This window comes from Anas platyrhynchos, chromosome 1 (assembly GCF_047663525.1).
Source record: "Anas platyrhynchos isolate ZD024472 breed Pekin duck chromosome 1, IASCAAS_PekinDuck_T2T, whole genome shotgun sequence".
Taxonomy (NCBI): domain Eukaryota; kingdom Metazoa; phylum Chordata; class Aves; order Anseriformes; family Anatidae; genus Anas; species Anas platyrhynchos.
Genome location: NC_092587.1, coordinates 88702995 through 88720038, shown reverse-complemented (window position 1 = coordinate 88720038; position 17044 = coordinate 88702995). Strand labels below are relative to the sequence as shown.

Genomic DNA, 17044 nt, shown 5'->3' with positions numbered 1-17044 from the left:
ACTGGCTCATTTACTTGAAAAAGATACAGTGCTCTTTGTGTTTTGTATTTTTTTCCCTCCATTTCATTGTAGGCATTACCTCCTGCTTTGCAAATGCTTACTAAAATATACCACTAAAGTGGAAATCAACTGTTTACATTTTACCTCCTAATTCAATCATTGCAAACATCAGTTAAATCAACAGCATTTAATGAACCAACTCCTCAGAAAAAGTCATTAAATTAACAATCACCAATTTTGTTGACTTCAATGCCAATTAATAAATCTCCATCAACAGAGAGAGCCTTGCTGAGAAGTCAGACCAAGTTGTGCAACAAAGATAAGGCAAAGCTACACATACAGGGGCATATAAGAACAAAGATACCGCGTAACAGTATTATTCACCAATAGAAAAAAGAAATCTGCTGCTTGCCCTGTATTTACAAAAGTATTGCTAGAGCCCGCAAAAAATTAGCAAAAGCAACATAAATCAACATGGTTCTTCCAATAAGATCATAAGGAATCCATAACAACTTTCAGTATCTTATGTAGGACATTCTGCCTAGAATACTCATGAGAATGTAGCATCATTAAGGGCGTATCTAACTCAGCATTTAGGAAGACAAAATGGTCTTTAATTATACAAGTGTCTTCTCACCATCCCATCCCCCAGTGCCTGGCTTCATTCAGGTCTTTGAAGAGAGAGTTCTGTAATGAAGACAGACTTTTTTTTTCTTTCTTTTTTTTTTTTTTTTTTTTTAAGTGAACCTGGTTTAGTAAATAGAACCATTGCCTTGTTTACCAAAGAAATTGAGTGTATTTTTAACAGTGACAGCATTTTCCATCTCTCCCTTCCTCTTCTTAAAATCAAAGAGTAAAAAAGTAAAGAAAGTATAGAAAGTAAATTGAAGAAAAACAAACACATTTGATGCAAATAATGCACTAGAAGACTCCCATAATCAGAGATGCAAGAAAATAGGCAACTGGAAAGACACGGTTCAGATGTAAAATGGCACTCTCATTCCGCTTACTTATCACAACACAAGACCCTGCATCTCGATTCAAGCTCACCAACCTAAATGACAGAGGTCATGGTGCCCATAGGTCAAGGTCAATCGGGGTTAACAAAACACAAAGGACAAAGCTGGAACTCAACTATTCAATTCCCTCTGCTTTCTAAAAAGCTTCCAATGGCACGCACAGTGACAGAGGAGTGGAAGCCAGCATGCCAATGCGTGCCGTTCACGATGTTAGCTGGTCAATTTTCTAAAAGTAAGCAACTGGATGCATTAGTCCTTTAAGAAAAAGTGTCACTCATTTCTGAATGGGAACCCAAACTAACACCTGCTGCTTAACTTCCCATCCCAGCCAAGGCGGAACTACAATCACATAATTATGCAAGTCGGGCTGTTACAATATTAAGAGACCTCTAAGATCAGCCTGCACCTCCTCAGGACCGGAGGGCCCTCCCCAGCTCCCACCAACCCACTAGAGAGATGCACTGGGTATATGACACATTAGCTTATAAGCCTGGCGGCTACTTTTTTTCCTTCCCTTGGCAGAGATGGAGAACCAACTCCTTTGCCAGCCACGCATCTTCACTTACACCCGTATTTATTCTGCTACTTCAGTTAAGTGCTGTATCTGATAGAAGCCCATATCTCATAGACTGTACCTTTCAACTTACACGTGCATACAGAATAAAAATAATCATGCAGGCAACTACAGCTGTGGGACTGGACAATCACATGATCACCTTTCTTCATAATGCTTGTAAGCCTTCCTTTTGTTTTCATGCTTAAAATTAGATCGTTAATGATACAGCGCGGGAAGTTTTGCATCTGTCCTACTTACTTGGAAAGCACCCTTGAGGATTAATAAAGTAAACCATTAATATTTAACTAAGAAGTGCTTACTGCTAAATTAAATACTACTCATCTTAAAACAATCCTAGCTCCATACCTGGTCTTGTGACAGTTTAACTTCTTGCTGCTGCAGTTAACTGACGGCATGAAAATTTCAGCTCATTCAGGCCTTAAATTCCTAGCTCTTGCAGTTGTGGGGGAGGAAGGGAAGTGAGTGTTGTGTGGACCTTGAAATTTAAAGGGACGGGGAAAAAAACTACGAAACAAGCTTAAAAAGAAACGTTAGGATTCAAGACGGTCAGCATTTTCTGGGTGTTTTTGTGATCACCAGTCCTGCAGAACTGTTTCATTTTGGTCAAGGTGCATGCCTGGTGGCACAACTATGCAGCAGAGTGACAAGCCAGAGTTCTTGTATCATCATTTTTCTCAAGTTAAGTTGCCAAAACATGGGCATATTACGATACATGTATACGTATTTCTGCTGCCAGATCTATATATTATTCACCATTAACTCTTCCAGTTCTTGCTCTAAACATGTGCAATACAGTTCATTGTTTCTTATTTTTCAGGAAAGAAATGCTGTAACAGACAATACAATAGCTCTGCAGTAGTCTTAAAGGTACTAAAGCTGCTGAATCAGTCTAGTGACTTCCCTTACACTCTTTTTAAAAGAAGTTTTTAATCATTTCTTGTGTTCCCTTTCAATTTTATTGTCTAAAGAAGTCCTCAGAAATATTAAGTTTGAATGAGGAAGGCAGATATATTGGATTATCCCAGCAAAGTGGCCCTGAATTAAAGCTACATTTCTAAGTCTCTATCAAAAGGGATTCAGTGTTGACGTGTTAACTGGAAAATATTTCTTTCAAGCCTCCTCCCCACACAAAAATAAAGCAGTTATTCCTGCTCCTGAAGGTCTACACAACCACAACGCCCTAAAACTAAGCTTATTCTCTGTCAAAATGGCACTGGGGACTTGTACCATGATGTCACACGTAGGATCTTTACCAGCAGTTAAAGATTACTCCTGCACCAGAAGATAAGACATTATCAGGCTCTATCTGCCCTATCATTTGATGGGTCCAAGAGGCAGAGACAGACGCTCCCAGAGACAGGAATATTTCCAAAATTTCCCTAACACGTCCCCTTCCTCCAACAACTGCAGAACACTCGGGAAGTAGCAGCAAGACTGTCTGTCTTTTCTCTGTGTACCCAACTGCAGGCAATGGTGTCCAGTAGATTTAATAGCACAGCAGTGCTAACATTTAGTCGATTCAGTAGTTCAGTAGATTTACTCAACCTTTGTCCTTTATCAGCTACTACTGCCAGAAACATAGCCTCTGCTGACATTAATCTGCTGCGGAGAGGAGCAGACTAGAGCTGTATCCACCTTGGACCTTCTGCATGGCTGCACAGCACTTTCAGGACAGGCTGGAAGAAGCAATAGATTGTTTTTATGGCTTAAGTGCTTGCCTCCCCCTCTTACATTTCACCATTAGTGGAGTGATGAAAGTGTACCGCAAGAGAGAGAAAGAAGTTTATCATTTTGTGGGCAAATGGTGGTTATCTTATTCCATTTTTGCCTTTCAAACGTAGACATCAGTATTTTTGCTCCTCACCAAAGCCGCCTGCCAGCTGAATCAAGCAACAAGGAACAGCAACTTCCGCTGTATTTTTCAGAAAATTACCATTTCAGTTTGCTTCAGTCCAAAACCTTCAAGGAGATTTCTGCATCATTTTTGCTCTTGTAATTCTCCAGTTCTACTTACAAGGTCAAAAACTTTTCCTATGCAAACAGATCCTTCAGCTAAAATGTGCTAATAAAGTCTTCAGGTCCAGTCAACACCTCTTCTGTATTCTCACCCCAGCAATCTGAATTGACCTACATGGGACAGCTGGTGGAAGAGGGAAGTTAGCTCCCTTCCAGGAGGCTGCAGGCAGGTCTAGGAAGGGAAGTTTATGTGCATAACAGGCAACACAGCACCTGTACCACCCAGAACCATTATCTCCAGCCCTGCTCACTCACCTTGTTCCCATTAACACTTTAAATACAGACAAGTTGTTCTGGAGGCTTGTTCTACCTAGACCCAAACCCTCCAACATTTCAGGCAAGATTTGTAAAACATGAGTTTGCAGCCTCTCTCTCGTGTGCATGTAAGAGATAAGCCAGAAAAACATGCTATCAATGCAGAGAGTCTGGGAAAAGCTGCCAAAACAATGCAGGTCCTGACTCACTCGGCCTTAGCACCATGCCCATGGTCTCCTGCTCCTCCCTCCTATTTATCAAGTGCGATACAGCCTGTTCAATGTCACCCCTTGTCCACTCCTCTTACCGCCGCCTGGGCACCCAGCAGCTTTTACACGTGCCCTGCAGTGGGTACAGGAGCAGAAACAATGCACAGGAACAGACCATAGAAAAAAGGAGGTTGTATTCACTCTTCAGACTGTTTCTTGGACAGCAAGAAAACACCTGTACAAGACTATGGTCATTTATTACAAGCTTTTATAAACTTACTAGAACAGCGCTGCAATCCTGTGCTCAGAGGTATCACAGTTATTGAAGCACATTGTTTCATAGAGGTGTCACTTCTGGGTCTATCTACACAGAATTCAGTATCGTTTACACTGACACCAAATACTTTGCTCCACAGATGAAGAACAGCGCTACAGATCATCAGCCAGGGTATCCTGCCAGGAAACCTGGATGTGTGAAATACAACAGAGCACATGCACCAGGTGCCACTGAAACAGCCCTGCAGTAGGAAGGAACAGCGTTCAGTAAAAAGGTCTGATGCTGAGTTAATTATCCCTGCTGAGAGGCAGAACATGTCCCCTCCAGCCTGAGGCTAGAGTAGGGTTGCTATGTCACCCATGAGAGCTGAGCTAACAGTTTGACTCAGATCAACACAGTGCAGTGGGGATCCTTGGCCCCAGCTCGAGGCATTAGCATGCTCTATAGTATGGTATAGGCACAACTTAAACTGAGAGCATTAAGAGGAGATAGCTGGTTTGCCATTTTTAATTATTTTTCCCCTCCAAGAAAACAATATTCCCTAATGTTCCAAAATGGCTTGGAGCTCATTCCACCAAATTATGTACCTTTTGTAGTACAGTTAAACACTGCTAAATTGGGTTTATAAGGCAGCCCTAGGTAGATCCACATCCAACTTGTGTTTTTAGAGGGGAATAAAAATAGTAACTACTGGATTCTTACCAAACTGGTGCTTTCTAAGCATCACAGATTTCCCAAAACATCTACAACCACAATCAAGGCCCCAGTCCCAGCTTCTTGCTGATAGTTATACCTTGAAATGATGACTAGCTGGAAGTAGCCAATTTCCACAAAGGTGCACAGATGTTAGGAACAGACATTTTCATATGCTTTGCCTATCCTGTTCCTCCACAGGCCTCCCTCCAACACACTTTTTTCTTTTTTTTTTTTTTTCTTTTAAATACATTCCTCCTATGCATTTGAACACAGACCAGCACTTATTCCCACACCCAGCAACAGAGCTGCAGTGCAGTTACTCTGGGTCCTGTCAAAATCTAACTTAGGCATGCAAAGACCAAAGCAGGTATAAGCTAAGCAGATAGTTCTCTTTCCTTGACTCCCAAAGCTTTAATCAACACAAACACTACAAATTCAGCTCAAACTGCATCTAAAAACAAACGAACAACAACAACAACAAACACAACACCACCAAATTCAGTAAGACAGCCTTAACTGAAAGATTTCCTCCAGACCTGTTGTACTCTCCTGAATTAACATTTAAAGCTTTAGCCAGACTCCTCTTTATATATTACACATTGTAAGTGTCAGCAGACACCAACATGTGCACAATAGAACAAAATGCACAGAGAATGTGTGCTTTAAGTCCACACAGGCTCCTCCCACCTACTGCGGGGCCAACACTTTACTTTTTTAGCCCATCTTTCCCCTCTCCCTTCAGCTCCTCTTCCAGAAAGACTGGAATATAAACAAGCCTTGCAACATGTTCTGGGGGTCAGAGTTCAAGTCCTTTTCTCATACCTTGACGTGCAAAACTGACGTTTCTGTCAACTTAAGGCAGCTGCTCTGCCTGAAGAAATAGAGCATCATAGTCTTGGGTTGTTTTGCTTCTCCAGTTTCTCTCAAACAAGAAAGACACATACTACAGAATGCTTGAGAAAACAGAAAACGATTAACAAATACACACCCCACTGCAGCATCACTTTGCTCATTCACACCCACTGGTCTTTCTCCATGAATGCCTGCACAGTCAGAGGCTGGAGGTCAAGCGAACAATCCTTCTTGGGTTTCCCAGATAAAAGACATGAGAAGAGGTGGAAGAAAAAGAGGCTGGAAATAGCCAAATTAGTCACATTTCAAAACAGTTCAGTTACAAAACGTATCAGCTCACCAGATTTTTCCCAGAAAACATGGTCAATTTAAATAAAGAAGGTCCAGTCAGAGACTTTTATCTGTATTACATGTGCACATTCACCCATGGCCTTAAGTTCACTTTAAAACAAGGCACACTTTGTCTTCTAATAACATCTAGGATATCTAAAACATCCAGCTACAGCTGATTTGGAGTTAGTGTTTTAACCTCAACTCTCACAAGAATGACTTGGAATTATGCAAATAAATCTACCAGTCAGTTTGGGGAAGTTATGTTATACAGGTTTGTGTGGATTAAATGAGCCAGCAAATAGGTGAACTCATACACTTGTTCTTCGGTGAACATACTCGTACCAGCACACAAAACTGAACAGCTTAATTTTCAATGAAATAACACGCAAAGGATGCCTGTAGTCAGAGCCCTAAGCACGCTACATTCACTAGTTTTTGCTTTGTTGCTTTCAGTCTTGCCCCAACTGCTTTAAAACACACACACACCACATGCACACCCACTTACCACCACCAAAAACTAGCTGCTTGAGATGGCATTTACCCTTAAAAGCAGATTTGGCAAGTCAATCTTTCATGGTACACATGTGCCAACAGAGAGCTCAGAGATCCTCAGGAATGTAGCAAAACAAGTCAGTGAAAAGTGTAAAGCTAAATTAATTTAGGGGAGGGGGTGGAATGGAGATAAGTGGTGGCACTCACCCCATACTGCTGGCAAGTCTTGGAAGCTGGCAAGGACTCTGCCAGCTTAGAAGTAAGTTGCAGGACACCAACAGTTTCAGCAACTTCTCTGATAACATTAGTGCTCTTAACTCAGCGCCACGACAAATACATTCACATTGCCTCTGGGTCATGAAAGTTAATCACTGTAACAGCTAACTACTATAAGAAAGCTAAATACAAACAGACATTGCAAAATTAGAAAAGCCCAAGTACTGTATTAAGTTTGTTTTCAAAAGCCTTCACTACATGTAGTTTCATTCTCTTGGCACTAAAGCTCAAAAATATTATTTACAACAACAACCAAAAAACATGATAAGAAAAGCTCTAATGAGCAACTTCACAGCTGAGAATGCTTTGTGGGTGTAAAGTGTTTTTGAGCTAACAAAGAACTGTTGTACAGGTAGCAGAAGAGCCCCTAAAGGCTTTAGGTGCTTTGTTTCATTTCTTAAATATGTACACAGGAAAAACTACCACATACAATATCCAAACAGTACTTGCCCTGAGGATTTCCAGAGCCAACAGACACCAAACAGTTGAAAGACACAGTACTGAAGAACATGTAACACAGAATGCAGTCCTACATTCTCTGAATGGGAAAAGATCCCAATAAGTTTACATCTCAGAGTAAAATCCATTCACATCTTACTGCATTCTTTACTATTTAAAATAAGTAAATAATTTTTTAAAGTTTCTGTTATTGTTGGGTTTTGTTGTTTTATGTTTTGTATGTTTTGTGTTTTTTTTGTAAGCTAACAAGCTTCCAAAGAAGATGTAGCTCTATCTGAGCTGGAAGCATCATTGTGTATTTCCTGAGACAAAACTGAAATCAAATTCACAGCGAAGAAAACAGGGCAAAGGTGCAGGCTAAAAGACACAAAACCAGAACTGGAATCCTTCACAGCACAACTGTGTTAGTTGTTATACAGGAATTCAGTTCCTTACGGAATAGTTTGCATAAGTTCATTTACATGTTTCTGTCAGAATTACAATGATGCAGAGCTATAAAATGACACCACAAGAGCCCATACTGCAGTGATAACTTTCAGGGGCATTTGGCCTATACTGAAATTCACTGCCCTGAATTATGCACCTTAGTTTCCCTGGCTATACATAAGGAAAGCTAATTATGTCTGATGGTAATCTTGAACTGCCATCTGTCTGACAGGAAAGCTGCCTAAATTAGTCACTAGGGAATGCTGGGAAAGCTTATATGTTTTTTCTCTGTGCTACACAGAGATTCTTGTCTTCCCATTTCAGGCTTTCAGACCTCAAACCTCACCAAAGGTTAACACCACCCACTTCCCTACCGAAAACTGAGAACTGATGTATCACTGTTTGGGATGTTTGTTTTTGAAGAGAGTCACCCCTAGAGCTGCAGGAAGTCAGAGGTGCATTTCACCCTACCCATACACTTCTATGTCCTCGCAGCCCTCCCACAGAAGCTGTCCCACAGCGGCCAAAACACCAATGAGCCCCACCAAGAGCAACAAAGTGTGAGCTGGGGGCCAGGGGGTAGTGCTCCTGGCAGGGACTCACTGCAGACACACAACCCCATGCTCCATACAGCCCAGTCCTTCAGAGAGCTTCATCTGCTGCAAATCATCCGTTCCTGGCATCGCTTTCACTTGTTACGTTCTCAGCCTGGTCTGGCTTGCTGCAGGTGAAGCAGTGTCTATTTTTGCCATTTGATTCTCAGTTTCAATAGTGGTTAAACGGAAGAAAGAAAAAAAAAAACAAAAAACAACAAGAATGTAAGTTTCCTCGTGAGTCTCCTGTGCTTTTATACACATTAGCTGTTCTCCCCTGCCTGATCTTTGCTAAGCATCGGATATGCCCAGGGTTGTACATGCAGTGTCTCTTAGTGAAGGTAAGCGAGTAACAGGTAAGCCCTGAGACAACAAACAGCTTGCCTTCCTGAGTCACAGCAGGGTGACAGACTTCTTTTGCAGCACAGATCCGCTCCCCTATAACCCAACTGTCTGCACTGCTGCAGGGATATAATGTGAAGCCTGATGTTTGCTTCAGCATAAAACTGGAAGTTCTCTAGAGCAAGGCACGCTGCAAGCAGGACCCGCTGTGTTGCCCGCTGGCATCTTTTCCTTGCTACCCCGAGCACACCAAATCCAGCCCGGCCTCCAGCACCACCACATCCTATTAGATGGCTATTCAATGCAACGCAGCAGACGATGCAGGGCGTCATTAGAGCATGAAATGCAGTAAAAGGCTCTTTGTTCTGTTATATTGCACATGTTTTGAGCATGAAGTGAAATTTATGCAATCGTACACTGTATGTACAGATGTGCGTGCCCTTTCTTTCCTTCCCCATACAACTCTCGAACCCCTTTGGCTGATTTTAGTCAAATCTGACAGGAGATTAAGAACTTAATGTATTTGAGACCTCTGCAAGTTTTGCAAAAATAAGTAGGCAGCCGGGTAGAAGAAAGAAACCCCATAAGCTCGTCTTTCATTAAACATCAGAAAGTCTACACGCAGAAAGTCATCAGAAACTCAGCTTCATTATTTCTGCTTGTCACATAATTGCATTGCAGAGATACTATAACAGCCTCTGGCCATTAAAAAACTGCTAAAATTTTGAAAAGCCTTGCACAAACATATAAATGTCTGAATTTCCTCAACTGTGTTGCCTGAAGTTAAACCTTTTAAATGTTTAAATATTTAAAATATCCTTTTTAGCCACTTAATAAGTAGCATTAGCTGACTTCAGTCACTCAACTTCAAAAAAAAAAATCACTTTGACACTAGCCAGTGTTTGTAAGAAAACCTCCCTGGGAAATCTGAAGAATAAGACCCATGTTCGATTTCTAAATTAGAAATCTTTAAAATAATACAAAACCATCTAAGAACCAATGTCCCTAGTTGAAAACAAACTACAGCATGCCATTAGCTTAGAAGGAATGAAAATAGCTATTTAATTTAAATTGCTCCAATTAAGATGAAGTAACAGTAATTTCTTAATATGTTTTGCAAGAATAAGTCAATCTTAAGAAACTGTACAAATGGTATTTACATTGACCAGTATTTTAACCATTTGGCTAGTCAGAATCCAGTCTATCCTAGCCTGTGCTGCTCAGCTCGTGCTGAGGAGGATACACATGATAACAGCCCTGCTACGTCACACTGATGTCCGTCCAGCCCACTAGTCTGTCTCCAGCAACAATGGGAGATGCTATTTAGGGAGAGCACATAGCGGACACTTTGTGGTTGATTTCCCTTGTACACACACAGCATCAAGAACTGTTCAGTAGAGGAGCTGGAGGATACATCCCTGCCCTCCTGCTTTAGTATTCTTTTATGGACCTGCCAACATCAGTGCTTGGGAATTGGGGCAGGGAAAGGAGAGGATGCTCACCAAAGGAGACTGAAGCAGTACTGCTACATCAGAGCTGCTGAACCATGCGGCACTTCACTACTGACACAGTCCCGAGTCCCTCTGTGAACTGGGGATTAAAATTGCCATGGGCAGTTATAAAACTGGGGGAGGTGGGTGGGAAGGAAAGCCCTTTACAGCCTTCCAGATTCCCAGCTGAGGCAAGTAACTGTCACCCTGTCTCATTAAATATTGCAAAACATTTGGGCAAGCAGAGCTAGCTGTAGTTTTTTGTTTTTTTTTTTCCTTTAACTGTTTCCAGTGGAAAACTGCCTTTTCCCAGCTAACTGAATGAGAAAAGAGTAACTTGCCTATGCACAGGGCATGATCAAGACTAGCTACCACATGCTAGTGAGCCTCGTACACATTCACCAATATGGACAAATCCTAACTTGTTCTGGCGCTTCATCAGTTGGATTTAATATTATGCCTCCATTTAATCTTGTGCAAATTTTATGTTCAAACAAACCCTACAGGGTATCTCCCATCTACGCTACTAACCCTGCTCCTGGTCTCAGCTCTACACATTGATTTCAGACTACCCAAAGCACTGTGAAGATCAAGGTGATAGCGTTTCCAGGGTGCTCAGACATGACATTGGTGGAGGACGTAGACAAGCAGGTTCAAGAACTTCAGAGAAACAGGAAATACCTATTTTGACTGGAAAAAGATGAATAAATTTGTGGTTTCATTCAGCAACAGCAGTTCTTAAGTGGCCAAGCACCTTTCCCTCTTCTCATTGCAGGGAAAAAAAACACAAGTTCTTTCTCTGCAGTGCCCCTTGCTTTGTAATAGGGTGCTTCCCTTTCCTTAAATAGATCATTTCCCCCACACCATTCACCAACTGCCAGTGCAACACAGAACAGCAAAATGTGAGGGAGCTATTTAAGTTAACACTTATGTTGGAAAAGAGAAAAAGAAGACGATGGTAGAAACACGTCAATTCCTTTCTAACCCTGGAAAAGGGACTCCTCCTCCCCAACCCCACACGATATTCCATGCACACACCTTGTATTCACTGTTAAATGGCCATTAGGTATGCGTATTTCCACTGCCTACCTCTCCTAGCACTCTGGTTAAGGCAGCGACATGCCCCTCATGCCATTCTCATTTCATTTCTGGCCACAGGATCCTGAAAGCAGTAGTGAAAAAAAGAAGCACCGTTGTGCTTGGGAAGCTTCAGTATAACAAAGAGCTTTTCTCAGCTCTGATCTTTATTTTAGCATTTCCATCTTGTACTCTCAAGGCAGAGAAACTGTTGTTTTAAAAGTGAGTTGAAGAGCCTGTGGAAATCTAAGACTGTTAGCCACCCACTTCACAAATACAGCTTTCTGCTGGCTTGTGGCCCAAAAGAAAGCAATATTTCTGCTAAGGAAATGGAAATTTGCACTGTGAATCAACAGATGTTAAGAAGAGCTTCGCTGATTAAGTCAGAACTTCACTCCTTTTTGGTCTTAAAAACCAGTCCCTGCATTACTCCATTCCTGCTTTTCCAACAGGAGGGAGGATGAGCTTTGTGGCTTCTCAAGTTTTTCAGCCTTCCCTTCCCAGCCAGGGCAAGTGGGGGCTATTCACGTTTTTGCCTTGCTCCTCCTGGCTCCCCACGGATGCAGGAATGTAAAGAATAGCTCCAGCACAATGCGCTCCAGTTTTACTGCTGCTGCTGGGGCTGGGAGTGGAAGTAACACAAACAGTTACATGCAGACTTTGGGCATTATCCAGAGGACACTTAAAAATACAGCATTGCAACAGAGCAAATCAGAAGGGTCTTCCTGTTGAGACAGCAAGGTTTCAATTTTGCCCTTAAGCATGAATATTGACTTTCTTCTGAACACTGAAGAGCTACCTCACCCTACCAAAATAAACTTTAAAGAGGATGTGATATTTTAAGACAACACATACATCTGCATTACTGCGAGGTGTTTTGACCACTCTGCACCTATATTTATTCAATGAAGTTTTCAAAAGATGCTGATACTTCAAGCAAGACCTGTGTTCCTATTTTTAACAGCACACACTAGCTAGTGTAGTGCTGCCTGTCACTTTTCCGCTTCTTAGTTAGAACTTCTCAGCTTCTGATAGCAACAATTAAAAGACTGAACTGCAAAGTGAAAGCAGATGAATTTCGATACTAAAAGATGATTTTCAGTGGCAACAACAGCTGGCACATCACATTTTCCTTACAACCGGAACATCTATCACGAAAAGCTAAAGGTTTTATGATCATCTGTAGGATAAGAGATGAAGAGTTAGCATTTAAAGAAGTTCACACACCAAAGGAGGAAAAAAAAAAAAAAAGAAAAAAAGAAAGAAAAAGTTCTATCGTAATTTCCCCTGGAGACTACAAATAGGTAGAGAATTAGTCATATGTAAGATTACAAAATTGGAAGCAGAAAAAAGTGGATTAATGGGGAAGTTGAAGGTTGTGTGTTTTTTTCTTTTGTTCTGCTACCAAGCTCTTGCCCTTTTAAGTAAAGAGCAGAAAATAGAAACTCTGAAAAAGACCAAAAACCCCTCTACGCTGTTTCCCCATAAAATGATTTCCCAGTATTCTTTACTAGTTTCTCAGTAAGTCTAGCAAAAATGAACGTAACTCAAATGAACGTCAAATGAGTTTTCCAAGCTTGAAAAATTAAACTTCTCCTAGAAAACATGGTGTATATTTCAACTTGTTTAGTTAAGACTTTGTAAGCATCTGTAAGAAGATATATCTGAAGCAGTATTTCAAGCAAGCTTGAGCCTGTTCCTAAAATGCCCTCAACTACAGAGCTGCAGTAGAGTATCTCACCATACACTCACACACAGTATGAACAAACTTTTATACGTAAAATAACCTGAATCTTAAGACACAAAGATGAACAAAACAACATTCTGTGCTACAAGCTGTATTGGGGAAAATAAAGAGTCTTTCCGTACAGATGCCTTTGAGACAATGGTGGGGTCTGCCTCATGGACACTCAGGGCAGTCTTCAAGTTACATCTTCAAGCAACCCACCTGGCTGTGTCCTCTTCCAGGCCAAAATACCTGAACCTGAACACCCGGCAGCACACAAAGCTACGTGCAAGAAGCAGACAGCCACATCTCAGCCAAGGCAGGCTTGAGAGAGTTCTTATAAACCTGTCTGGGGAGGACAGATCAAACCTTTACTGAGACACACTAACCACGGTATATCCAGAAAAATGAGCCCAGGATAAGAATATTAATAGCACTAAGAAACTATCCAAAAAAAATAAAAAATACAAAATATTCCCACTCCCTGCCATCTTCCATCCAAAACCAGCCAAAGAAGAAAGTGATCAAACAAAATATTTTAAAACCATCTCTGCCTGTAACTTTTCAGACCTCTGAAAAGAAAACGGACAAGGAGCACCTCAAGGACTTGCTGATGTGAATGAGATCATTCACTGTGTTCCCTTCTCTGTGAGGCAACACCCATACGTAACTTCTGAAGCCTTTATCTAACAAGATACACATCAAACTCATGTCTCGCCAACCACCTTGTTGAGCCAAACACCATAAGTCACCTATTCCCCTACACCTTTAACAACCTAGTACTCGCGCAGCTGAGATCTCTCTGACAGCTTTCAGGCCTCGCTGTCCTGCCTACACACTCCACATCTGCTCCCACAGGCAATTCCCCACCAGGTAACTGCTTACCTAAAGCAGCTTTCCTCCTGCCTTCAACAGAGGAGTATTTGGGCACTAAGAGTCTCAGGGGATGATTCGTACATCCCATCGGCAGAAGAAGTCTCATATGGCCAGGAAGACCCTCAGGGAGACCATGGGACCTATCCACCCTTAATACCGTCGCTTTAATAAAGAGCCGTAAGCTTGAAGAGTGGCTTAACCTGTCTCTGCTTCAGCTCAGCAGACAGACAAACAGACATGCTGAAGACTCAGGTACTGTATCAAGCCAGAAAGAAAGGTCCACAGATGTATTTCACATAGGTGGGAAGAAAAACAAGCGTATCACTGGTGCGATCTTATGTACAGGTAGAAAGATATTTTTCCTTCAAAAATATCACTTCTAGAACCTATTCAGCTGGTAATATTTCCTTGGTCTGAAATGGGTCCATAAGAAGTCCCACTCATACACGTTTCCTCTTTCTTCAAGCCCTCCCTGAACTTAGCTTTTAAAATTTAGGAGTGACAACTCTAGCACACCAGCATTCTCTGCACTCGAAATTATATGCTTTTCTGCACAATTTGCATACAGTTTAGCTCTAAGAGAATTGTCAGGTTGCAACAAGTAATCTCATCCCATTACAAAGCTGCCCTTTCTAAATACTTTTGTAGCCATGTTGTATCTACAAATAGCTTGGCATGAAGCCGGTAAAGAAGAGAGGGACAAAACAAACGAAGAAACAGAGTTTCAACTGGGAAACGCCAGCTCTACATCTACATAACACAGACCGGTTCTCACTGCCTTTGCTGAGCTTTGGTTCCAGGAGAAAAGTTCCCATTCCCGTCAGCGGGGATCCTAACTCGAGAAAGGACGGCAGAACAGATCTCCCAGTTTGCAACGAGGACAGAAACACCAACTCCGCTGCGGAATAATAATCCCGAGGCTTTAGCAAGCAGACAGCACAAAACTTGCAGGCTTTGCCCTCCCTCCCTCCCCCCCGCACAGACCGCCGGTACCTACCGGCTTTGCCTAGCAGCGGGCAGCACCTACCTAGCAATCCCTCGTTTCTCCCTCTAGGCCCGCAGCCCTTCCCAGAGCCGCTTTCCTCCTCCCGGTACCCCCGCGGGAGGCGCGCACGTCTCCGCAGCCCCGCAGGATTACCGGCCCGGAGCGGCTCAGCAGCAGCAGCAGCAGCTCCAGCTCCTCTCCCTCCTCGCTCTCCAGCCGGGGGCAGCCTCCCCCGGCTCCCCCCGCCGCTGCCCGTTAGCCGTGCGCTCGGCCACCCGCGAGGGGGGCCCCGGGGCCGGGCCGGGCCGCGCTCCGCCCGCTCCCCCCCCCTCCGCAGCGGGGCTGCCCCGGGCCGGCGGCTCCCCCCGCCCCGCCGCCGCCGCAGGGGGGGGAGCGCGCAGCAAGCCCCGGGGCGCGCCCCCGAGGCGGAGGCGCGCACCCGCGGGGCCGGCTCTGCTTTCAAGGAGGCTTGTTGGAGGCAGGCTCCGTGTGATGGCTTGAGGGCTCGGGACAGCCGGCTCCGCCTGTGCATGTGTGGGCTCTCGCACTCACTGCTCGCTGCTGCCATCGGCACGTACCTGAAGGAGGCTTTAAAACCGTGAGCGCGCGTCCACCGCGCACGAGCTTCGCTGGAAGTTTTCCCGAGCAAAATAACGCAGGAGAGGAGCGAGGCGATGCCCCACGTCTTTCTGGTGGGAGAAACTGGGAACGAGCACGGCCTGCGTGCCAAGTCCCCTGCGTTCGGGCAGCAGCCATGAGGTCCTCTCAGCCCGGGCAGCAGATATGCCAGCTACGCTCTATGCAGCAGATGCATTCACTTACCAATTGTCGACAGGGCGGAGTTTCTAGCTTTGAATCTTCTCACTGATAAAACTGCAGAGATGTAGAAGAGCTTCTGTAGCTTCTTATCAGGGCTATTCAAGCCTTATTTCCGTATGGTTTTGTTTATGTGAGGATGAAGAGGAGAGCTGGGTTCAGCGGAGCCCCATCTGCAAGAGAAAATGTGAAAGGAAGCATGCTGCATACTTTGGCAGATGTTTTTTGGCTCGAGTCAACTGAAACTCCTCCTCAGTTCATATTAAAGCTTTCCCGGGGGAGCAGGGACTTGAGTGAAGGAAAATACCGCGCTGCTCCATCTCCCCGCCGTGTCCTCCCTCACCACTTCCAGCTGGAAGCGCAGCGCCTGCTCCTCCTTCCTGCCCCCAGCCAGCAACTCGTCACCCTCTGGCAGTTAACAGCTGAGAAAAACACATTGGCAGCTTGGGGAAAGAGAGGAGGCAAGGCAACTGGTTAAAAAATTGAACTACATTAAAAAACAAGAAGCCCAGCAAGGTGAAAGCCACGGGTGCGGGACTGTCCCAGTGCAAGCACCTGCCTCCAACGATTCCCCCCAACAAGCCCAGCTGAGAGGCAGCCAACAGGGCAGGATCTGTCCTGGAGAAGAGCTGCTGCCGGAGGCACGGGGAGGCCACACCCTGTGTCACCAGCCCTGGGAAGAGCCATGGGGTTCCTGGAAAACATCCCCTTGCCACAGCATCCAACTGCACGGGGCAGAGCGTTGCTATTGGAGAAAGAAATTAATAGCTCCACCAGTGACAAAGGAGATGCAAAACAAAACAAAACAAAAAAAAACCACCACTTGGTTTAAAATCGGACCCTGCATGCATCAGTGCTGCATTTTGTCCAGTGGCTGTATCATATAAATATTTTAATTGTCCTTTCCTGCTTCCAACATTACAATTCTCCACGTTCCTAATCTGAAGTTTTTCTGTATTGTGTTTAAGGGCGCTTGCAGTACGTGTTAGCACTGGATCAGAACAATGATTCCTTTACTGGAAGCACGGCTTCTGGATGTGTATTTTTAGGTGGCTACCACTGTCACTGCTGTGGTCAGCCTCAAAAAGTACAGGGAACGACTCCACCAGCAGCAATTTTATACAGCCTATATGTACATGTAATAATATCACAGCTTAAAAGCTGGGAAAGTTTGTCTGTTCTTAAGGGACTATCCCAGTCCGTAGCCAACCGTGGTGGTTTTCAGTGTGTTCTGGGCTGGGAACCAAAGTTC

General features: G+C 43.7%; 1 protein-coding gene across 14 annotated transcripts in view; it reads right to left on the bottom strand.

Moving 5' to 3' along the window:
* The window catches only part of ST3GAL6 (ST3 beta-galactoside alpha-2,3-sialyltransferase 6), a 51936-nt gene that overhangs the window by 27875 nt on the left and 7017 nt on the right, over window positions 1–17044 (bottom strand). For 3 of the 14 annotated variants that reach the window (XM_013102044.5, XM_072023187.1, XM_072023161.1), the window contains exon 2: window positions 15799–15965. Coding sequence is in view for 4 of the 14 variants with exons in the window: in XM_072023152.1 (XP_071879253.1) it covers window positions 15019–15508 (490 nt within the window). In the remaining 10 variants the exon portion in view is untranslated. Of the gene's footprint in view, window positions 1–14756; window positions 14781–15018; window positions 15523–15554; window positions 15765–15798; window positions 16242–17044 lie in introns of those variants that run through there. The other 11 variants (XM_072023152.1, XM_021274360.4, XM_072023168.1 and 8 more) reach the window with 10 other exon arrangements.